General features: G+C 38.3%; 1 protein-coding gene across 1 annotated transcript in view; it reads left to right on the forward strand.

Annotated features, from left to right (window-relative positions):
* The first annotated feature begins 200 nt into the window (after positions 1 to 200).
* The window catches only part of syne3 (spectrin repeat containing, nuclear envelope family member 3), a 67,121-nt gene continuing 42,411 nt past the window's right edge, over positions 201 to 24,910 (forward strand). The window contains 10 exon segments of the mRNA XM_020930693.2: positions 201 to 289; positions 1,905 to 2,063; positions 3,974 to 4,146; positions 5,718 to 6,027; positions 9,452 to 9,607; positions 11,180 to 11,381; positions 12,757 to 12,836; positions 12,838 to 12,915; positions 23,163 to 23,299; positions 23,909 to 24,077. Of these exon segments, the coding sequence (XP_020786352.2) occupies positions 1,920 to 2,063; positions 3,974 to 4,146; positions 5,718 to 6,027; positions 9,452 to 9,607; positions 11,180 to 11,381; positions 12,757 to 12,836; positions 12,838 to 12,915; positions 23,163 to 23,299; positions 23,909 to 24,077 (1,449 nt within the window). The 5' untranslated portion in view covers positions 201 to 289; positions 1,905 to 1,919.

Consider the following 24,910-nt stretch of genomic DNA (forward strand, 5'->3'; position numbering starts at 1 on the left):
TGCGACGCGGTTTTTATTCCAAATACCTTTTTTTATAAATCTGCTGTATGGAACCATTTTATAGGTGAATATATATTGCTTTCATACATGCGTTTATACATTTTTACTGTCTTTAAGTAATTAGACTTTTCGATGTTTATACGCGATCGTAGGATTGCCGAGGTGGCAGCGAAGGCGACATGACAGTTGCTGCGCTGTACTTCCTGCCTCCATAACTTTACTGTACACAGTCGTCTCCAGCGGGACAGGCTTTCTATCCGCGCCACTTTCACCTGATGCACGCTAACCAGTAAGTCTTTACAAACTTTAACAGCCCGGAATAAAAGATACGATCGCGTTTTGAAGCTAGCTAAAGTTACAGGCCTCTAAAGCTAAGGATAATGTAGCTTCTCCCTTAGCACTTCCCCGTAGATTACTGACAGAGCTATAATAAGAAACAGAGATGTCCGAACTGCTCACATGAGTTTGTTGTGGTTGTTAGTATCCTCAAATAACCCCAAATCATAAACTAAATAGCAAAGTTAGAAGAATCTTAACGCTTTTGTTGATTATAGTTAAGTTAAGTTGCATGTGCATGAAGTAAACATTAAGAATAACGTTTTAAAAATAACAGTTGTTGCTTTATTTGCCCCATGTTTGTGCAAAAGGATTAGGGTAATGGTATGTTACGTTAATGCGTGGTAAGTTTACGAGCTGCCAACAGAGGCTTTCCCCTGCAGCAACTGTCACTGTAACAGCGTGCACAACACTCAAGAAGACAGCCATGCATTCAACTGTACTACCACATGGGCGATTTGTTTTACTGACATTAGAAAGTACATTACACTAGGAAGTTTATTATTAGTCAGAACGCTGTCCAGGCTTAAGTTTTGAGAGTTCATCAGTGTGCAGATGCAGAGCAGAGAAAAAAATAAAATACTACCAAAAAACAGTATTCATTTTATTTACAAACAAACAAATTGTGTCTGTAAGCCGGGGTTGGTCTCTGTCACACCCACATGTTTGTTTAAACAGAGAATTTATTGTATTAGAAGTTGAGCAGATATTATAAAGTTTTGGGTCTTTTTGGGTACACCCTGTCCCAGAGAGAGTGGAAACCATGAGAATTTGGGCAGAAGAATGCTGTGGTGGGGAGGAGTGAGTCATACAGATCCATGCTCAGAGTAGATGCCCCTCTTTGTGCATGCACAGCCACCTCTCACGCCTCCAGAGTTTATGGAGCTGGTTTGCCAGTTCTGTTTGTTAGTTTTCCATGTACATCTCCGGAGGGCACAACCCCACCTCTCCGCTCTTATTGTTGTTCATGAAATGCATGGCATTTTGCCATTTTTTTGGTTCCTGAAAGTGCGAGTGTTGAAAATAGCTGTTCATTTATGGTTTGAATAAATATAACCCTGGGAAAGATGATTAAAATCAACAAGCATGTGGGTGTGCCTACAGCATCTGCATACTAAAGTCCCCTGGTGTTTGTCGACTTCATTCTTGTGATTACAAACTAATTAAGTAATCAGGACACTTCTGATTGCCTAATTATTTGGACTTTTGAGACACCTCTGAGAGGCTTCAGCAGAATACTCAAAACACACATTAAAAAAGAGACAAAAAGAAGAAAACCTTGTGATTTTGTGAAAGAATAATCAGGTCACACTCAGAATATGACACAGCCCAGGGCCCTGCTTCTCATAACATTCAAATTCTTCATTTGAAATGCACTGGTCACATGATCCCTTTTATGCTCCCCAACTGAATCTGGTGGGCTGTTGGTTAATGGCTGGCATCCTGTCAAGTCCCTCTCACACTTCCCTCTCATTTATCATGCTCTGTTCCTGAAGCTGCTCATTTCCTGTGCCACATCTCCAGGCTCTCGTCTTAATCAGATCCATGTTTGTTTGTTTGTTTTTGAGGTACACTGCAGGGCCATGCCACAGCAGGAGCAGCAGGTCTTCATGGAGAGCCTGGAGGGGGCGCTGTCCTGGATGCAGAGCACGCAGGAGCGACTGAGGGCCAATGACAACACCCAAGGGCCCCGGGACGCCCTGGAGAAACGGCTCAGGGAGACAGAGGTAAAAACGTGATTCAACAAAAATCCACTGGACTATGAATGGCAAAAATAAAATAAATACATAAATAAATAAATACATAATTAAATAAATATAATAAATATATATTGTTTTTGAAAATAATACATTTCAGTTGTTTTTATAAAAAAAAAAAAAAAAAAAAAAAAAGGTTTGAGGCCTACAAAAGAACGTGCGTGACAGTTGTTGAGCAGGTGCAAACCTTGTGTAGCTGGGTGTGACAAGGGCACCCATATAAAAAGAAAAGAAAAAAAAAAAACTGTCACATTTTCATGTAACTGATTTTCCTTTGTAAAACCTGCAAAATGGGATCTGCCGCAGGGACAAAATGATTGACATTTTTGCACGTTCTTTTGTGTTTTGTTTTTATACTCAAAGTCCAACAACTGAAGGTCATGTGAAGTTTATTTAAATCATCAAAATCTGCTTCTGTCCCTGTTTATAGTATACTGTTATCCATGAGATTCAGAATGATGAAAAATTAGGACTGTTGCCATAGTGACAAGCAAATCTAAAACAAAATGTATTGTCTCTTTTGAATGGGAAAAAGTCCTCAAAATATTGCATGTAGCAGCAGTGATGGAATGTAATGAAGTAAAAGTAGTAAAGTACTGTACTTAAGTATAAAATGTAGGTATCTGTACTTTTTAGTTTTTAGATTAGATTTTAGTTTGGATACTTTTTACTTTTACTTCACTATACCATTTTACTACATTTTTGTAGTAAATTTTTTATCCCATTCATAGTTTGAGCAAACAATAATATAAAAAAACTAATAAAAACAATCAATTTTATTTCTGTTGATATAAATTCAGCACAAATCTTTATCAAAATCACAACATTTGAAGCTTTATGAGATCTCAAAATCTGTGCAAAATACTTACTCTTTTACTCTTTAAATACATTTTTAAATGGTTACTTTAATACCTTTACTTAAGTAGGTTATTTCATGGTATCCTTTTCCTTTCCTTGAGTATTTTTTTTCCTTCAGTTCTCTGTACTTTTACTTAAGTATACCGGGAAGCTGAAACACATAAATAGAGAGATTGATTTTATTGTTTAGTCCATGTCTAGTCCAAATTGAGTCCAGTCATAAGTCACGTCTTACTGTTTAGTCCTAGTTTGGCCTATATTTCTTTGATTTATTACAAATTATTAAAATTTTTGAGAGCAAACACAACAACAACATTACCTTGAGCTTTGGCCCTTGAGGGTGTAATGTTAAGACACGATACTGCCTACTCTGCGAACAGTGCGCCGCAGGTTATGACAAAAATACACCCAGCTTAGAATTTAAATCAAGTTAGAAATGTTAATATAGACTAGGCTAGCAACTACTGATTATTTTAGTATTCGATTTGTCAGTGATATTTCTTTTTCCATGATTAGTCGTCTAGTCAAATAATTATTGCTATTGTACATTAAGATTTGTTAAATGCATTTTAACCAAATAATTGTGAGAAAATTAGGAAAGGAAAGGAAAAAGGAAAGGAAATCAGATTTTTAAAAATACCTTTTTTAACATTTTGATTTAATAATATCTGTCTTTGTAGAAAAAATCTCTTACTGTATAGTCCAGTTAAGTTGACAATAATGATTATTTAAATTTGATTTTGATTATTTAATAGTCAACTAGTCATGATTATTCTGATTAATCATTTTGATAGTTCTACCTTTTAACCTTACTACTATTTGCTATGTTTTTTAAGCAGAACATTCACTATTAAGAGTTTCAAAATGCTCTGTGACATTTCAAAATTAGGACTAAACCAGAACTAAAACCTGAAAACCAATCCTGGACTTGACTAGCTCTAAAAGAGGATAAGAACAGGATCAAACCAAGGCTACAACTCTAACGTCACCCTTCACCTTATATTTACCGTGTTTTTATGCAGAAAATTCACCATTCGGAGCATGAAGGTCGAATGAAAATGGACAAAGCAATGGTGGCAGCTGAGCACCTTTTGCAGAGCGAAGATGAGGAGCTGAGAAACCACACCCTCTGCAAACTCCGAGAGCTCAAAACCCAGTGGGAGGAGACGACTACATACATTATCCACTGTCACAGGTGCTGCATACTTCTACAGACAGCAGGATAATTAAAGCCCCGGGCCACAGTTAATTACATACAGTGTGTCCAACTTTTACATGTATCTATGCAGGGTTCAGCTTATGGGATAATTCAACTAAAATCCACACAGACTCACAACAAGACTAGAATGAATTATGAGTGAATTATAATGAGTTGGGTTTGGGCCAGCTACAGGTTTCCAAATATTCTGCCTGTCAAAGTAGTTTAAGGGCAATCTATTGACACATTGCAGCTTATGAGATCAATATTTCCTGGTTGGGGTGTGAAGCTAACTGCAGGCACTGCTCTGTTTTAGCACAATCTGACCATAAAGAACTGACATGGCTAGAACTGCACTGAACCAAGATTAAACCAGGACTGATTCCAGGACAGAACCAGGAGGACTAAACCAAGACTGAACTAGGACTAAAACAGGACTAAACCAGGACTAAAGCAGAACTGAACCAGGACTCCCTGTCAGGACAGGCTCAGAGGTGCGCCCGTGTAGACTGTTGAGTGACCACAGGCTAAAGGACCTGAGCAGATCTCCGCGCGCATGGAGATAAGTGCTGCCTTCGCCCGATTGCACTTTCTCTCCCGCTCGGGGTTCTCTCTCTCAAGTCCTGGTGTGGTCCTGGTGTGGTCCTGGTGTGGTCCTGGTGTGGTCCTGGTGTGGTCCTGGTGTGGTCCTGGTGTGGTCCTGGTGTGGTCCTGGTGTAGTCCTGACCCTCCCGTGTGTAACCACTACCCGCCCGCATACCCGCCCGTACACTTCCAGAATGTTAAAACCCGCTCATTTCAGCAACTGTTTGCCCGTACCTGTGCAGGATTCAGCTCCATGGAGATGATATTCCCTTGGCTGTAATGTTCCACTGTATGGCATTAACTTGTCTACATGCATGGAGACAAGCAGCAGGTGATGCCAGGTGAACCTCCTCACAGTAAGAATCCATGTTTTTGAAGGTATATTTAAGCATTAAAAAACTGTAATTGCCATACTATGGATTCTAGACAAAGCAATAACATCTCCATGGAGGCAAGTAAGTGGCGGCCCCCCATCAGAAAAGTGACAGAGTGTACCTTTATAGAAGTCTTGGACAGCCTTTAGAGCTGTGAAATATAATTGTTCTTTTCTATCACTGGGACACTAATTACAGTGAATATAATTGCAAGAGCTAGTTTGACCTGCATTACCATTCACTTATGAAGATCCTTTTTTAATTCACAGTAATTTACAGTAATCAAATCCTAATTGCCTGTCTCAATCTGAATTCCTAATGTATCCATGCAAACCCAAAGTAAACACCATGTGGCTTAGCCTGGGGAGCCAAACCCATTTCGTTAACTACAGGAATGAGTCTGGAGCCGCTTCATTCCAAGCCTTCTGTCCTCCTGACCCACCGAACATGCTCTGCCAATACAATGTCTGTGTACACTAGTGTATAAATGTATGTGTGAATGTGTGGAAAAGCGCTCTATAAAAATGTGACCAATGACCATTTCTTACATAATTTGTCCCCTTTAAAATAATAGTATGTTTAGTTTCATTTGTTCTTTGTCTTTTTTAGTCGAATCGAGTGGGTGTGGCTGCACTGGAGCGAGTACCTGAAGGCCTATGAGGAGTTTGAGTTGTGGTTGACCCGACAGCAGCGTGCCTTGGCCCTGGGGGTGGAGCTACAGGTGGGGCTGAAGGAGAAGCTTTGGCAGGTGGACCAGCAGAGGGTGGTGTTGAGCGACGTGCAGAGCCAGGCGGGGCTGTTGGAGCGACTACTGGACGAAGCTGGCTCGCTGTACACCCGCACCCAGGATCCCAGTGTAGACCAACAGGCCCAGGAGAGGATGCAGGCTGATTACAATGATGTGAGGGATAAAGCTGAGGTGAGGAGAGACCACTTTAAGTCAAATCTGTCATTCTTCATTCAACTGCCATTCAACTTTTTTTTGGACCTTCCAGATATTGTTTTAGACGGCCTTAGTTGTATTAAATTATTTTGCTTACATGTTCGTGGGTGTTTATGAAGGTGTTGCAACATTAGACTTAGTTCGGAGTAGAATTTTATGTCTGTTGTAATGATGTCTTTTCAAGTTATTAAACGTTAAATACTTTTATATTGTGGCCCGAAGTGTCCCAAAAAAGAATCCAACTCAATTTATTTATATATAGCAGCACATTTTATCAACCTTAAAGTGCAGCACAGCAAAAATTATATACCTTTAGCTTGAGGTAGAAAAATAAATGACAAAAACATGCACACACAAAAGAAAATAATAAATAGTAATGTTAAAGATTCACTACAAAACTTTCTAGTTGAGGATCCGCCACCTTAACCTGATTCATCAGCCAAACTCACTTCGTAGAAACTTTTTTTCATTTAATCAATCACTGCTGTTTGGTCGTGATGTATGTAACTAACAAGGCTAACTGGTATATTAAGCTTTTCCCAAATCCTGAAGGAATAACGGCAATAACGCCTTTCCCCTTGATAAAATTCACCAAACATTGTCTTTGTTCCGACTGTAAATCCTCGATCTCGGAAATTGTTGCCAACACGGCTGCTGCCCGAACTCGCACTTCCGGGGTTTTTGTGAACGGTCTAGTGTATTCCGATTCCTGACCTAGCCGATGGAGAGATATGAAATTGAGTGGAGGCACTAGGTTGCGCCAGCCTGGCTACCGCCACCTACTTGTCTCCATGGAAAGGTTATTGCTTTGTCTAGAATGTTACACAGTACACATTAAACCTTTTACAAGGGAGACAAGCAAATTACAGCTCTATGCTACATTAGACTTCAGATCTGTGGAGAATCGCCCCAGTTCACTGACGAACTTATTGTTTTTTTGAGCAACAGAAACACCTGTGATGAATAAATCCTAGATGGATATGTTTAATGGAACATTCCAGGCAAAGCAAAAACATCTCCATGGAGACAAGTAAGTGGCAGACCCTCCACCAGAAAAGTTGCGCAGTACACCTTTTAAATACTTAGATTTTACCATATTGATCATGTTAATTTATCATATGAAATCGATAAAAAAACACACAAGATGAAGCATACTATTGAATCCTTAAGCTTTTCTAACCCAGTCATAAGGGATCATGAAGCAGCATTCAACCTTTGACCTACTAATATTCCAATGCAGATTATTTGCAAATGGAAAAGATCATGATTATGAATTATAACTACCCGAGCGAACAAAATGTCATATTAAATTACACTGTATTAATATTGACCGATTCCATTTTGCTACAGTAAAAAATTATAATACGTGTACAAATATCACTGTCTTCTTGTTACTGCCTAAAATGCCACTTAAAATGCCAAAACAATCAGCAAGAACAAGTAAATCGCTACTATCACTCAAAATCTCTCATCTTCTTAAGGGACCATTACTTATTCTAAAGCAAAGAATACATTTGCATATATTCTATCTCGCGTTTATTCACACCTTATTTTTATTCATGGGATCTTGGCTATTTCCCGTCAAAGTAAAGATGTATTTGCGTTTTGCTGTGGGTGGACTTTTAAATAAAATTATGGCCTAAAAAAAAAACTACAGATACATTTAAAAAGTTGGGTTGGCAATCACAAGGTCCTATTTGCCTGGTAACAAACCGTAGACTATTTGAAAAAGTGGACTAAGGGAGTGTGGCGTCACCCATAGCGTTCGGCTCCAGTCAGATGAAGCTCAAGAGGCTAGGAGTGAGTGGCGAATTTGGAGCCGAGTTCCATATTAGGCATAGAAATTTATTTATGTGCAAAATAGGGAGATAAAAACAGCAAGATCACCTAGAGAAGGTTAATACGAACATTTTAAGACCAAAATGACGAGGTTCACAGCAGCAGTTACAAAGAGAGGGGTGACACATTCTATTTGGAAAGTGGTTAGCAGGTTAGCAATGTCCATTTATATATATATATACAGTCTATGCAACAGACAGATCATGCATTGGCTGATAGGCTAATCTACCTGTCAGTCACGCCCAAACTCTGGGAGATTCACCCGTGAAGAAGTGTGTATTTTGGATTCCACGGCTTACTATGTAATATTACCACTTGAATATTGCACAAGATTTCTTGCAATATCTCTTTTTTAGGAACCAAAAACATTTCAACATCAGCATTTCTTTTTTAAACCACTACCTGCACAAACATAATACGAAATACACCCATTTTGAATTTCAAATCCAGTGAGTATATCGCCATGAATTTCAAGTTTCCTTTCCCTAAACAAGCAACAAAACTCTATTGACAAAATAATTTTGGATAATACCAAAAAATAAAACAGCCCACGATTAACGATACTGTACCACCAAATTTACTATTACAGTATTTCAGTATTTTAGAACACTCCTATTAAAACGTAAATCTCTTTCCTCTTTATTTCTTTTTCTCAAGATCTCATGCTGCAAGATCTCGTGAGACAAAACACAAGATCATGCATAGTTAGAAAAATAATCTCATGAGATTTTTTTCCCAACTGTTTACATTTGGATTGGACAAAAAGGGCTACATGTTGATAAGTTACAACTCTTTAATGGTTCCAAAAAGCAGTACTAGAATGGAAACAAAAATATGAAATCAAATAAATAAAAACGTAGTAAGAAATGCACTCATTTAAAATTTTCAAACCAGTGAATTTGTCAGATGTACTGCATAAACAAGTTTCCTTTCTCTAAATAAGCAACCAAATATAACAACAATACTCATGATTATATATCGATACAACAGCCCACAATAATAATACTGTATCACCACATTTACTATGGTGATATATCAGTATTTCAATATTTTAGTACAGCCCATATTACAAAGTCTCATTCTTCTTTATTTAGTTGTGTCTTGTTGTCTGAACTTTAAAACCATACCAGCACATTAACATTTAGAGTAGATAGAAATAGTTTTGCCTAGGTTAATGTGGACTTCCTGTAGAGAAGTTTTGTTTTCTTTTCGACATCTTTTTCATTTGTTTTTCACATTCAAAATAACCACCCCCGTCAATCCATACCTTATTTTCAATGCAAACTGACAGCCCTATCTGCGCTTCGGTGCAAATTGGAATCTGCTTTTCAAATAATGCCCATATTTAAGGGGCAATTTTCTTTTTTTAATACCCCACCCACCTGTCTCTTTGTCTTATCTGCTTTAGTTGCGCTCCCTTTTTCACAACAAAATCAGCCCCTCCGCTAACAGATCCCCAAAGAGGAAGTTAGTGATGTGTGCTCCTTCCTTCTGTTTAAAAAAAAAAAAAAAAAAAAAAAAGTCTAAAAATGATCACGCAGTTCGTCTCCCACTGTGATAGGAGCGGCTGTCACTCCTTAAGAAGATTGCAGAGGAGCACCAGACTTACCAAGGCTGTGTTGAGAGGTTCCAGTCCTGGCTGATGTCAAAAACCAGGGAGCTGATGGAGATGATGGAGAAGGATGACCCAGCGGAGAAGAAGCTGCAGGCGCTAAAAGTGAGAGACCAAAGAACGGAGAGAGTGTTTGACAAGTCTACGCTCAATATATTGACAATGTGTTATGTCTATATTTACCATAAGGGGCATAAATTCAAAATAATACAGTGTTCAGTGTTATCTTGTCAAGGTGCTGTTCTCAGTGCTAGAAAAGGTCAATACTGTCAACCTGTCTTCATAATTACATATATCCAGTGGTGGAAGGTAATGAAGTAAAAGTAGTAAAGTGGTGTACAGATACTTCAAATTTATACTTAAAGTCAATAAAGTGATATCTTGTGCTTTCTTCTCCACTACAATTTTAAATAGGACTGGAAAGTAAAAGTATTAAATCACGACATGTGAAGCTTTATTAGATCTCACAATCTGTGTGAAAAACTTTTTCATTTTACTCCATAAGTACATTTTTAAAGAGTACTTTAATACTTTTACTTAAGTAGATTTTCATGTGATGCTTTTACTTGAGTTTTTTTTTTTTGCTTAAGTAGCAAAACTGAGTACTTCTTCCACCACTGTATATAATATCCTAATATGAACTAACAGAAAGCAACACAGTTATTGGTATAGTGAGTAAATGGAAACCACAACATACTCTTAGGCATTAGTCTTGATACCTTGTGTTTCTATAGAACATGTGATCCAAGTTATGTAATGTGTGTTTTTCTCTTTAGGGTATTTTTTAATGTCACAGTTTAGGCTAGGGTTGTCATAAGTATCGAAAATCAGATACTAATCAATAATAAAACTACTGTAGAAACTACCTGCTCAAATGAGTATCTATCGAAACTAAAAAAAAGTCATATTCACAGGACAAAAATGAACCTTTCATGAATAATTTAGAATGATCTTGAGCTGTATCAGAACAAGTATAAGTTCACATAGACTAGTATATATCCATGGACCACTTTGGAACCAACTACAACGTAAAAAACAACAACAAAGACAAAAACTACAAAGTACTATGATTTAATATTTAAAATGATTTTATTGTCTAAAAAAAGAGTTGATTTTATTATTACAGTGGTATCAGAATCGGTATTCAGTATCAAGTCGATTCCTTAGTATCAAAATAAGATTTGAAATTTTAGTATTGTGGCAACACAAGTTTGAACTGTTTGAAAGTAATTATTAACTATTATTAACTATTTTGTAATATAGTTTAAATGTTCCCTAATTAATTAAAACATTAAAATTAAGGTAAAGTTACTCACCATCAGTCAGAAATTTCCTACTTCAACACAATTAGATTCCTTATACAAAGAATTTGAGACTTTGACTTTGCTTGTAAATTAACGATGAGTCCAATTAAGCCCCACAAATTCAAATATGATATAATTGTTTTTATTCTACCATCTTCCCAACTGCTTACATAAAATAACTGCTTGGTATGACTCCCAGCTAATTTGGCTAATGTGCCTAATGTCCAATATCTTATCTCCTCCTCCGCTCTTAACTTTGTCCAAACGCCACAGTCTTCTGCCCCACGCTATGAAACGGTGTTAGCATCGCCGTCAGCTAACCCCTCCAAATGTGCTCACAGTGTGCCCCCTCTTTCTTCTCCTCCATCTCCAGGCCTTGGACGACAGCGTGGCCAGCGAGGAGAAGACCCTGCTCCACATCGAGGGTTTGGCGGAGGGCGTGCGCGCGAACACGTCTCCAGCCGGGGCGGAGCAGGTGGTGGAGGAGGCGGAGGAGCTGAGGCTGGGCTGGCAGAGGCTCAGGCAGGCGCTGTGTGAGGCGGAGGAAGGGCTCAGGGTCAGTCTGGACTCCCACCGTAAGTACATGTTTTGTTTTGTTTTTTTAATCATTTGGTCAGTCATGATAGGCCTGCATGATTTTGGGTAAAAAAACCAAAACAAAACCATATTGCAAGTGCATTATGTGTAAAATGTTGGATAAAATAAAAAACCCACAGAAATATAATACTACCTCTTCAAAGGTCCTACACAAAGGTATTACACAAAACTGACTCTTGTGAGCGTTAAGCCGTTATATAAGGTTGTTACCTCCTCAATGTTTTGTTTCATTCACACATTTGAGTAATCCTTTATTATTAGGCTGTCTTACATTTACAAAACTGTTCCACACTGTGATGCGATATAGTGGTAATTTTCAAGTCAACAGCTACCTTTTACCTTCTGTTCAGTAGAGATTGGCAATTTCAGGGTTGAACTCATCCAAATGATTCCATTGGAGGTGTATGGAGTTTAAAAACGCAGTGGGGCACTTCCTATTGCAACATGACATCACAAGGTATACAAGGTGTTTTCGATTTGAGAGAAGAAGTCAGCTTAAATATGCAGGGTTTGAATGAAACAAAACGCTACTCCAGGTATGATCGTGATGATGAAACAACATTATAACGTAGATCAGAAAATAGTGTTCTAGTAATATGGATCCTTTTAAACTGAAATCATTAGGCGTGTCGAGATAGAGCTAATGATTTTGGTTAAGAAAAGAAACAAAAGTATGTAATGTGTTTGCAGTCAATACCCCATTGTAGTCTAATGCCCCCTCTTTAAATGAGGTTGAAACCGGCACAGGATTGAATAGTTTGAAGATACCTATCAAATTTATTAAGGTGGGCTTAGAATTTACTTTACTTGATATTGAGCTAGAAGAATTGGTGGCTTAAATACAACTGTTTTGACATTTTATCTATCTATCTATCTATCTATCTATCTCTGTATCTATCTATCTATCTATTTAAAGAACACATATTGTGCTTGCGATTGCCATAAAGTAGTTATAATCTACAACACCCACCCCCTACGTTATAATTTGCACATTTTAAATCATCATATTCATCTAAAACGTCTTAATAAAACTCAAATGAAATGATTACACAATGCTGCTGAATCCTGCATGTATCACCGATTAAGAAAATAAAATTGGTACAGAGCGGTGGGCGTATGCCTGTGGCGGTGGAAATGGGGGGTTGATCGGCAATATGGCGTCTTAAAAAGATTGCTCAAACATGCATGAACCACTCCAAATACAACTTGGAGAGGGGGAAATGAGGAAGGGAAACAACTGTAATGTGGTTTAAAGCTCTTCATGATAAGTCTGCTTTAAAAAACAAAATCTTTGTAATACAGACTACAAGGATTAACATGGTGTTTTGATAAAGGCATTTACATCTTTTCCAGAACAGTACATGTCCCGCTGCCACAGGCTTGGAGAGGACATCACGAGGCTCCGACAGCTCCTGCTTAGTCTGGAGAAGGAGATTGGAGGGGGAGCGTGAGGCCGGGGAGAGCACAGCACGCTCAGAGGAGCAGATGGTGGGCCAGTGGAGGACCTACACGGTGAGGGCATCAAAGCACTTTTAAACTTCAGGGTTACACAAAGTTGGGGTTTTTGGAGTGCATAGAACAAGGCAGTTAGTCAGTTTGATCCCTAAAGATAATGTTTATTCTAGTCCATTTTTATCTAATCAAGCAAGCCCTATTTATGTTTGCACCATACTCACAGGAGTTCGGATACAGGAAAATATTTTAAAAAGTGATCAAAAAGATGACAAAGAAATGGTAGAAATTAGTTGCTTTACTCAACATTTTTGATGGAATTTACACACAACTTTCTATAGGTCACTAATATTAAATACAGATGGGGCAGCTGAAATGAATATTGTGAAAACCTAGAGTTTTGTTGTAATACAGTGAGTTCTTGGACAATAATAGAAATGATCAGGTTTAACATTTGTGCATTTTCTTTTTGAATATCTCATAGGAAAATACAGTCGTGAATAGGGAAAAATTGGCTCTAGACGCCCATCTGCGAGTGTGACATATCATTCATTCATTTTAGAATCTGAAAATTGTTGTATGTATTGTGGTTCTAGAATCTAGACAATGATATGGTCCCAGAAAAGTACTGGGTACTGATATCCTTTCTTTAGTTTATACACAAACAGATACACAAAGGCATTCATGCAAAATAAAACTCAAGCTGGTATAAAATTTTGAACCAAGAGTGAAAAACATGTTTTAGGTTGCATTCACTTGCACACCATATTAAAATGGACTAGACCAGGACTAATAAAGGACTAGAACAGGACAAATCTACATCATTAAACTGGGCTCAAACCTGCCTCACTCAAGCACCAGTGTGAATTCACCCTTAGATCAGTTAGATCAGTTGGATCAGTTAGCTCTGCCCACATATTCCCTTCTCTCACTCTGACTTTGAACCATGACGGGGAAATATCTATTTGATACAGATACATGTCTTGATAGATGTTCTGCTTATCAATAGAACAGGCATTGAACTGTATTCTTAAGCACCGTACATTGGCTTGACACATTTTGTGAAATCATTTCCCATGATTCGCACAGTCAAAAGCCTTCGAATCATCTAGGAAACACATGAAAACCAGTGGAGTATCTGCTTTTGTATTGACTTAATAATTCTTAAAACCTAAATACACAGGTTAGTGCCGTGGTCAGCTTTAAAGCCAAACTGATCAGTGGAGATAATGTGATGAGTATAATGCAACATAATAAACAATCAGTCATCATAGAATCTAGAATCTGGTAAAGAAAAGCATATGGGAATTCATCGAAAAGCTTCAAATGAATAGGTAGCACTGTTTGGTGGAGGCAGTGTAGTTTTATTTTATTTCTAAAATAGCTGTTTTTACAATATACTGCACAGTGTGAAGGACATGCACTTGAACTAGAATAAATAAAATACAGACAGACCATTTAAATCCTTCACTTACATCTTACTTATCTGCTTTAGATAGTGTACTAGATAAAATGCCAAGTACTGAAAAAGAGCTACTTATGATTTCTTTGGCTACTGTCACATTACTGCTTTTAGAATTGCATTTTCTTGTCCTTTACTGTGGCATTTTATTGTAACCCATTTTACACTGTATGTTACAACTCATGTTTATCATCATAATGACTAACTTGTTATGCGCAGTCGTATTCTTGTTCTTTGTTAGGAGCAAATAGCTTACGTTTCCGCTATAGTTCAGATTTTTATTTTTTTTTAACTTTTGTCACTGCTCTACTTCTGTCACAATAACATGTTTTTGTCCTTTCTTCCTTACCTTTTCTGATGGCACTTCTGGTTACAGGAAGTTTTTTGTCGCTTGAAACTGTGAAAATAGAACTGTTTTGGTACTTTTTGTACAGTCGTATCCTAAATGGTCCCTCTTCTCAGGCTGAATTCCCTACTTAAATATTTATGGCTCATCTTTTTACACTATCTACCCCACCTGACTGTCACTCTTGTTTACCAGTTCCTCCCACTGCTAGCCCCAACACGAGGACTTTATTGTATATTCCTCTCTTCCTTCGTGGTACATTTTTACAGCTTGTGCCCAAACCGCACTCTGTCAGGTCTCATGTTGTTGGAGTCACTGAATGCCAAAGAAAGGTGTGGTGCATTCTCAATAGATCTCCCCCAGTGTCAGCCTAACCCACATGTAGTCCTGTCAGGATAACGACTGTACTGATTTACAGCTAAATGAGTGACGGATGAACAGTTATATTTTAGGTCAGGTTAAAGGTGCATTGTGTAACTTTTCTGGTGGTTCTGTCAAGTTACTGGTCAGATCTGTGGAGAGGCAACCCCACTCACAGTCAGAATGTCAGTTTCTTTTTCGTATTTTTGAGCTATAAAACCACCTGTAACTGAATAAATGTAAGCCAGAGCTGTTTAATGTCATATTGTGAAACATTCCAAGCAGGGCAGTGACATCTCCATAGAAACAAAAAGGTGACGGACCCCCAACCAAAAAGTTACACCATGCACCTTTAAGTTAGGTTAGTTTATTTGCCACTTGTAGTTACAAACCACATTGGAAAAACATGTGTAAAAAGCTCAAAGTGCAGCATGAGGCATTAAAAACAACAATGATTCAATGTTTGTTGTAGGTAGAGCTGAGCTATTTGGGGAAAATATTTCATTGTGAGTTTTCTGACAAGCATTGTGATGTATGTTTCAATAAAAGGATTCAGGTTCGAAGTTCACATATAAACGTCTAGAATTGACAAAAAAATTATGAATGAGCGACAGTTACAGGAATCATGTTTTAGGACATGTTTGTACAGCTCTAAACTTCAGGCATGACAGTTTTTATGCAGGCACAGAACAAACCAGTTATTTTGAAATTATGGTACGTAAAAATTGCAGCCTTTGCAATTTGCTACGTACATCCATTTAAATTTTTATAATTATTATTCTTTTTACCAGTAGAAACCTGTTCCCCTCCCTCCTCCCCTCACCTGGCGTTTGTTCAGACACACCTATGCTCGCTCGTCTTCTTCTGTCTGGCCAAAGATGGGACATTGTCAGACTGCAGTAATGTAGATAGCATCAGGTCAGCCAATGTAATTACAGATGGTAGCTTTAAAGTGTCTCTTGTTATGTTAATGAAATGAAAAGTGAAAGACATTTTTTATTGATTTCAGTGAGGAAAATGTAAGCTGATATAAAATTATCATTGATCGAGCCCAGGGAAGAAATTGTGGTTAATTATTTTACAATATTGCTTAGTTCTAATTTGTTGCTTAAGGATATGACTGACTGTAGAGATATTATTGCAGCGTATTACAGTATGGTTCATTTACAAAAGACAAAAAAAGAATTACGATGGCTTAAGTTTACGTGTTTATAGTAGTTTTCAATATTATACTTTATCATAGACTGTAAATGAACATAGCTAAACCTCTAGCCCCTGCATTCCAAATAGAAAGTTGGCATGAGTGCATTACTGGCTCCATCGACACTGCAACTGTAACTGCTACTGTGAGCCTCATCATTTTAGTGTTGTTTTAGTTTTAAAATGTTCATATTAACCCTTTCTAAATTATCCTGCTGTTTCACTATATTATACTATATTTTCACTATCCAATTTCACTATTTTGCCCTTAAAGGTTGTATAGAGGATTTTCCAAGGAACGAGAAATCCAGCGACTGTTTGTCCTTTTTCAAATGTTGCGCATGCGTGAAACCACCCCCCCTCCCCTACAGCTCCCTACGTAGAAACACCTCCTCCCGCCTCCTCCTTACGCCAGAAAGTACTCATCGCTGCACATGACTTGTAAACAACTAACTACTGTGTTGGTTAGGCAAGGCGGAGAAGTGAGGAGCAGGGAGAAGAACAGAACAGGGAGCGGAGAGAGGAGAGGGGAGCAGTTGCCCGGAGATTCCGTGCGCAGAAAAGAAGTGAGGAGCAGGGAGAAGAGCGAAACGGGGAGCGGAGAGATTAGCAGTAAGGGGTGCAGAGAGGGGTGCGCGGAGATTCCGTGCGAATGAAGCTACTACTACAACACGCAGCAGCAAGCGGACTCTTTCTTTGCATTGAAAATTACATTTTCAGACATAGGATATCACATTCGTGTCCTGAAAAATGTTTGTCTAGCTCTTGGAAAAAAAAAAAAAGTACGTTTTCATAATAAGCAGAAGTTACCTGTCCAGAAGTAATTTGGCGACCAGTGCATCAGTCTTTAGACCATTCGTCTGCTTCAGTTGCGCACCATCGCTGGAATGAATCTCCAAGAATCACCTTAGTTTGACTTCACTGCTTTTCTCCTTTTCTTCTTCTTTCAGCGACCTCAAAAACGGACTTTCTTTTGCGGCTAACTGCTCCTGGATTCTTGTCTGCCATTGCAACAAACTTTGTGCGAACTGTGAGGAAGATATAGGTCAAAAAAGCTGCTAAGAACTGTTGCGTTGGTGGTGTAAACAGCGTCTGTGGACTGCGTGACAGGTGTACGTAAACGCTAGCCCCACCACGTCCAGAGTTGATGAATTTTTATTGTCTTTTTTTTTGGTCATCATAATTACAAGGCTACTGCATCTCTATAATGCTATCATTGACAATTTGAAACAAAAAAAAATCCTCCATACAACCTTTAAATATATTCCTATTCCTAATATGGCTCCAAATTCGCTCTTATGACTGCCAGCCTCTGTGAGCTTCATTTGACTGGAGCTGAACACTATGGGTGATGTCACACTCCCTTTGTCCACGTCTTTATTCAGTCTATGGTTTTTATTTATTGTTTATTTAAATATGGACTGATACAACAGGCATATATTAAGCCTTAAGTAATCTGATGAAGGTCACAGTGGCTATAGTTTAGGCTAATTTGTACAAAACCATATCAGTTCAGATATAGTGTAATATTTTCTATAGCAACATCATGCCAAGCCAACAAAAACTGCTATTCTCACAGTCCTTTCCCCACGCCGCCGAGCAGCGAGTAAAGAAACAGTGGTCTGTGAATAAATCTACTACCAAGTGTGGTCTTCTTGGCAGGGCTGGGTTTTGAAGTGCGAGGAGAGATTTGCAGCCGTAGAATCAGCTTGAGTTCAGACAGAGCCTTTGTCAAAGAAGGAGGCAAAGAGGGAGGGACCTGTGAATCTGCCTGGACTCGCCGCATGTGACGAGAATGTCCAACGCTCCTGTGTGTGTCACCCGCTGCAATGATAGGCTGTCAGCTTGTAATGGTGAAGCCTGTTTGTTTTCACTCGGAGGTTACAAGCCAGGAATGATAAGTACTTTAGGCACTATATTAGGGGAAAGCTGTTGTGTGCCGGGGCTGTTGTGTGTGTCTATAGGAGGACAAAGAATCAATAACTGGTTTTGTTTTAGCTCACATGTTAAATGTCCTATTACACAAAGCTGATTCTTGTGAGCTTTAAGCCATGTTATAATGTTGTTACCTCATCAAAATATAGCAGGAGTTGGGTTTTGTTTTATTCACACATGTTTGAGTCACCTTTTCTTTGTGTAACCACAAAGCTCAAAATGCTCTGTTCCATCTTGTGATGTGTTGAAGCGGTAGGTTTCATGTTAACAGCTACCTTTTACCTACCTTTTAGCTCAATAGAGGCTGGCAATTCAAAGACTGCGATTATCAAAATCATTCTAGCGATGGTGTATAGAGATAAAAAATAAAAAAGAAACACTGTGAAGCATTTCCTGTATTATTACTAGGGGTGTCAAATTATCGCGTTAATTGCGATTAATTAATTACAGTCATATTTAGCGCGTTATGTTTTTTAATCGCGTTAATCTCATTTTTAGTCTCTATGTGAGTTTCTTTATTATAAAACCTGTTTTTATGTGTTGTTGGGCACAAAACACATTTATACTTTTTTATTTCGGTAATCATTAAAGCCACACAAAACGCGCAGTAACAGCGTAAGTAAACGTCATGTTAACGTTGGCGGCGTCAGTCGCACAATGGACGAGGTCGAAGAGCCAGTAGAACAGAGGCAGCAGTGCACAGGTAAAAACACATTCGTGTCTTGGAAATTATTCTCCCGACGTGAAATATAAAAGAAAATAACAAATATGATATCGCCTGAAAACAACCTGCATAGGCTCATGATCTCTGCGCTACTGTCCTATAGTGACCTGCCACATGAGGGGACACGCACACAAACACACACAAACAAACAAACACACACCTTCATCATCGTCATTAACCTGAGAACGCGCGGACCACGTTTCCTTCCGTAGACACTGCGCGGACATCGCTGTCCTCCCATGAGCCGCGTGTGGATCGTGTTTTCTCGTGTACGCTGTGTAAACCGAGCTTCCTCCTGTGCGCCTCTAAACCAGAACTAACACCAAGACTAAAACCAGGACTAAACCAGGACTAAACCAGACTAAACCAGGACTAAACCAGAACTAAACCAGAACTAAACCAGAACTAAAACCAGGTCTAAACCAGGACTAAACCAGGACTAAACCAGGACTAAACCAGGACTAAACCAGGACTAAACCAGGACTAACACCAGGACTAACACCAGGACTAAACCAGGACTAAACACCAGGACTAAAACCAGGATTAATCCATTCCAGGACTAAACTAGGACTAAAGTAGGTCTAAACCAGGTCTAAACCAGGACTAAAACCAGTGATTTCATATATAAAGCATTTCTCTATCAGTAATATTTTTAATATGGTTAAGGAAAGACTGGACTTTTTATTGTCTTTAAGTAGACAAAGGTTATTATGTTCAGATTTCCTCGTCTTTGCTACTTTACAACAAACAGTTTCTTATTCATGGAGACTTGGGCTCAACAGCCAATTTGGAGAGATTTGTTAAACAATAAATGACTTTATAAAGTCACTTTTTTTTTGTTCTATATCAGTCTTTTGATCTGCCACAATAATGTAATAATGAATTTAAATGAAAATACCTCAAATTGAAGGCTTTTCTCAGCAATTTTTAGGTGAGATTAAAATGAGATTAATTAGATTAATTAATTACAGATCATAATTAATTAATCTCTCAATTTTTTTAATCGCATGACAGCACTAATTATTACATGACATCACAAGGTGGAACAGAGTGTTTTCTGTTTGGAATAGTAAAATGTTGAGTCTAAATATGCAGAGTTGTGTTTTGTTTCATTTGTGAATGAAACAAAACACAACTCCCGGTGTGTTTTTGACGAGGAAACGACATTATAACAGATCAGAAAATAGCGAAATATGGGCCCTTTAAAGTTAGGGTACACTTTATTGTCCTCATACAGAAATTTGTCCTCTGCATTTGACCCATCCTTCAATGCCACTGTGGTTAAACCAGATCTTGAGCTAGGCTGGGTCAGAACTAGTGATAGATCAAAATATCAGTTGGCTGTTATATCAGACCAATTTTTACAGTATCAGTTATCAGCGTGTAATTTCTATGGGCCGATATTTTGTTGGGACCACTTCGCTGAATAAAGAATTCACACAAAGCTTTATTTGAACATTTCAGCGCTGAAACGACGCTGCAAAATGTGTTGTCCTCTTGTAGGTCCGTAGTAAAAACGGGTTGAAGGTGAGTTTGTAGTAAATTTAAATTACAGATATTAAAACAGTAAAAACCTGCCCCATATATTTGCAGAGTTTATCGGCCATTTGTCTGCCTGGATTTTAAACAATTGGTATCAGCAATGAAAATGAAAACATATCAGCCCATATCTAGTCAGAACTGCCATAGTGGGAGGATTTTACTGCACGTTTTGGGCCGTGTTATTACTGTGCTGTGTGCAGTAACATACCTGGAGTCGCTTTTCATTTGGATCGAGCATAATTAAAAGCACTGCGGATAAAGGAGGTCCCTTTTAACATTAAATATAATGAAGGCATTTCAAAATTACAAGCCAGCGTCCTTTTTCTCTCACCACTGAGCTAGGATAAATTGAAAGGCGTTGCTTTATTGTGCAAGTAATTAGAAAATCACTCCATATAGCGAGCAGGTGATTAACTAGTACAACTTGGCTACTCGAGAGGGTTTCTTTGCGTTAACTGCGGCGGTTAGCCCTTCTTACAGGCTCAGTTCTGCTATAGTTCCTCACATCAATTTGTCTTATAGAGTTAGCCCTGTGAAAAGGTCTAATTGTGTTGGGAATATCCAGCCCCAAGTCACTAGATAAATTTATGGGCACTGGTGAACCGGTACCTCAGAATTAATACAGAACATTATACACTATTGAGTTATAATAATTAAATGTATGAAGTGTGGTTTTATTTCTATATATCTCACCAGTGTAAGACTACTATATAACAAACCTGTATATTCTTTTCTTTCTGGCTCCGATCTTTGAGAAAGTCATATTTTTTCACATTGGTTGCACTCATGACTCACTTCCTCTGAGCACCCATTAGAGCGTGACTTCAGTATTACAATGTGATCTCTTTTTGCACTGACAGGGCTGTGGACCAGGCCTGTATAAGGCACAGCTTTTTGGCCTGACACCTCCTTTTAGCCCATTATTTGTGTTGTTCCGGAGTTGGTTGTGTGATTGACATTAAGAGCTGTTAAAGTCTTAAGTGCAGTTATACTGTTGAGATGGGCTGTCTTTTTGGCTCATGAGATAAGATTTTTGAATTAGGCGATAGACATTTTACTTTTTGCATTCCTATGATAAGAAAATGCCAACAAACAATGTGAATGTTAAAGGTGCATTGTGTAACTTTTCTGTTGGAGGGCCTGTCAAATTCTTTCCTCCATAGAGATGTTATTACTTTGTCTGAAAAGTTTCACAGTATGATATTTAACTTTTCTATCTTCATGGAGACCAAACCAGACCAAGTTACAGGTCAGATCTGTGGAGAGGCAACCTCGCTCACAGTCAGAATGCCTGTTTTTTAGTATTTTTGAGCGGTAAAACCATGTGTAATTTAATAAATGTAAGCTAGAACTGTTTAATGTCATACTGTGCAACATTCCAGGCAGAGCAAAAAAAGTTGCTCTTTAGTAATATAAACTTTACCCATCACGATCTCCACTAAATATTATAGGCTTAGATGTCATGAAATTTTGCAAAAAGGTTACATTTCTCCTCTTTGTTTTGGTAAATTTTGTAGTCTATCCACTTTTTAATTGATAACGTATTTTCCGCACTACAGGGCGCTCTGGATTATAAGGTGCACTGTCATTAAATGGTCTATTTTCAAACTTTTTTCACAAATAAACTGCACCAGACTTTAAACGAAACACAACAGGTAGATGGGTCAGTGGGACTTCATTTGGTGCATTTACGGTGACTCTGGGCTTTGTTCAATTGTGGCGTGTAGGGAGGGTGCTGTCTGGGACCGCTGGATTGTTGGCGTGTTCGCAGTGACTCAGTTGTTCAGTTGTGTCTAGAAGTGGCACATTGCACTCGCTTTTTCAGTTTGTTCCTCCATTCCATTCCTTGTCCGTGTGGACTGATGAGTGTGGCTGCGGGTGTTTTTGGCTGCACAGTCCCTGTCTTCTCTGTGTGTGTTTGTGTACACTGCGGGTGGTGCGGCTTTGTAGTTTACTGAAGTAGTGCTGGGATACCCAAGTGGATTCGTGTATAGGGCGCTCTGGATTGTGGTGCGCACAGTCGTTTTTTAATGGGGTTGGAGGCTTATGAGCATGCCCTATGGTGCGGAAAATATGGTACTTAAAGGTCCAATATTGTGCTATTTTCTGATCTACGTTATAATGTTGTTCCCTTGTCAGAGAGTTGTGTTTTATTTCATTCACACTTGTTTAACACACAAATCCTGCATATTTAGGAATTCTTAGGAGTTCTTCTCAAACAGAATGCACCTTGTGATGCCTGGTAATACAGGAAGTGCACCGCTGTGTTTTTAAGATTCATGCAACTTCATTGGAATAATTTTGGGTGATTTCAGCCCAGGAATTGCCAATCTTTACTAAACTAAAGGTAAAGTGGTGGCTGTTAACTTGAAAACTACCACTATATGACATCACAAGGTGGAACAGAGCATTTTGAGCTTTGGAGATGTAGACAGATTAATAATGCAGGATTACTCAAACATGTGTAAATTAAACAAAACACAACCCCAGGTATGATTTTTGAGGAGGTAACAAAATTCTAACATGGTTAAATGCACTAGAGTCAATTTTATGTAATATATGATCTTTAAGTATTATCAGCCTAGATGTGATGAAATTCAGCAAACAGGTAACTTTTCTTTACTTTGCTTAATTTTATAGTCCATTCACTTTGTAATTGATTCTCAAAAGTGGCTATAAACACATAATACTTTATTGTCTATATCACCTGCCCGTCACTGCTCACTTGTGTGTTTTAGGGTGTGAAGAACACTCTGGCTGGAGAAGAGTGTCAGGTGGAGCATCTCAAAGCTCAACTCAAAGAGCTCTTTAGATTCTCAGAGGACTCGCGACACCTCTCGGACGACGTGCTGGCTGTTGTCAAGGAGCATCAGAGGTTAGTTATACGGCCCTGAGGTTTGTAGTGCAATCATATTAACGGCTTACAACTGAGAAATGGCACTCTGCTGCACTCATACGCTTAAAGATTCACTACGTACTTTTCTGGTGCTTGACTTAATGTAAATGTTTTTTATGTAGATGTTATGTTCAAGGGTGCAGCATTAATCATACCTTTTATTTATTCAATTACTGGTGCTTGTACTGTTAAAAAATTTATTAAAGTGCATGCATTACTACACAGATCTGACTTGTTCCTTAGCCTATTTGAGTCACCTGGAGATGATGAGTTTAATGCCATACTGTGGTACATTCCAGACAAAGGAAAAATATCTCCATTTAGACACGTAAGTGGTAGGCACTCCACCAGAAAAGTTTCCATCCAGCTTTTTATACTACTTTGAACCCTTTACCCTTGTTTGTTCCTGTACCGTAACATAAAATAATTTGTCCGGAAAATACCTGCAAACCTTAATTAACATGACATTTTCTTGATCGAAGCTGCCGTTATGCAGTCTATTAGTCTATTGCACCTAATATTTACTGTTTTAAATATATTTCATGACTTAGTTTTTATTAGAATTTTTATTTATTTTGTTTATTCCAGTGTGAAGTGCCGAGCGACTCGCCTCTGCTCTGAGTCTGAGTGTGGTCTGAGGAGTGCCCTGCAGGACCCTCTCTTGGCCTATTCTCAGTGGTGTCTCCAGGTGTCTCAGGTCCTGGAGGCAGAGGTCACAGACTTCTCCCACATCGCGATGCTCGTCCAGAAGATCGAGGTGAGCACCATACTCACTACCTAGAACTATTAACTTCTGTGAATGTTACAATACTTTCAGATCTGTTATAATGTTGTTTCTTCATCATACAAACATATCTGGAGTTGTGTTTTGTTTCATTCACACATGTTTAATACACAAAGCCTGCGTATTTCAGCTGAATTCTTCTCTCAAACTGAAAACACTGTCTTCCATCTTGTGATGTCATGTGATAATACAGGAAGTGCTCCACTGTGTTTTTAAACTCTGTACATTTTCACTAAAATCATTTGCATGTTTTCAGCCCTGAAATTGCCAATCTCTAGTGAAGGTAAAAAGTACTTTAAAACTACTACTTGAACAGACCATTTTGAGCTTTGGACATGTGTGAATGAAACAAAACACAACTCCAGTTTTTTTTTTTTTTTTTTTTTTTTTGAGGAAGTAACAACATTATAACATGGCTTAAAGTTCACAAGTCGATGTTGTGTAATATAAGAGATTTAACCACTGTCAGTTTAAAAACACTTCTGAAAATTCAAATGCCAGAGCAGAGTTTTGCCCTCACTGTAACTTCAACAATAACTAGCATGCACTTTATAATTAGATGCAGACAGCGCATAGCAGACTCATTTTAAGAGCTGCTTTCTACATTTACATTTGTACTGGGGCAATAAAGATATAACTTAATTAAATGAAAATAATAGGGTTCAATCCCATTTAGCAATATTAAAATATCTCATAGGGCTCCTGGCTGTTAAATTCACTGTTCTGATGAAGCAGCGTTACGGTATTTAAAAAGGGACTATACTTCTCTATATTGCTGCAGCCAGAAAAAAAGAAAAAAGAATGAA

Source organism: Boleophthalmus pectinirostris, unplaced genomic scaffold, assembly GCF_026225935.1.
Source record: "Boleophthalmus pectinirostris isolate CB_2022bp ecotype Guang Dong unplaced genomic scaffold, ASM2622593v1 HiC_scaffold_10, whole genome shotgun sequence".
Taxonomy (NCBI): domain Eukaryota; kingdom Metazoa; phylum Chordata; class Actinopteri; order Gobiiformes; family Gobiidae; genus Boleophthalmus; species Boleophthalmus pectinirostris.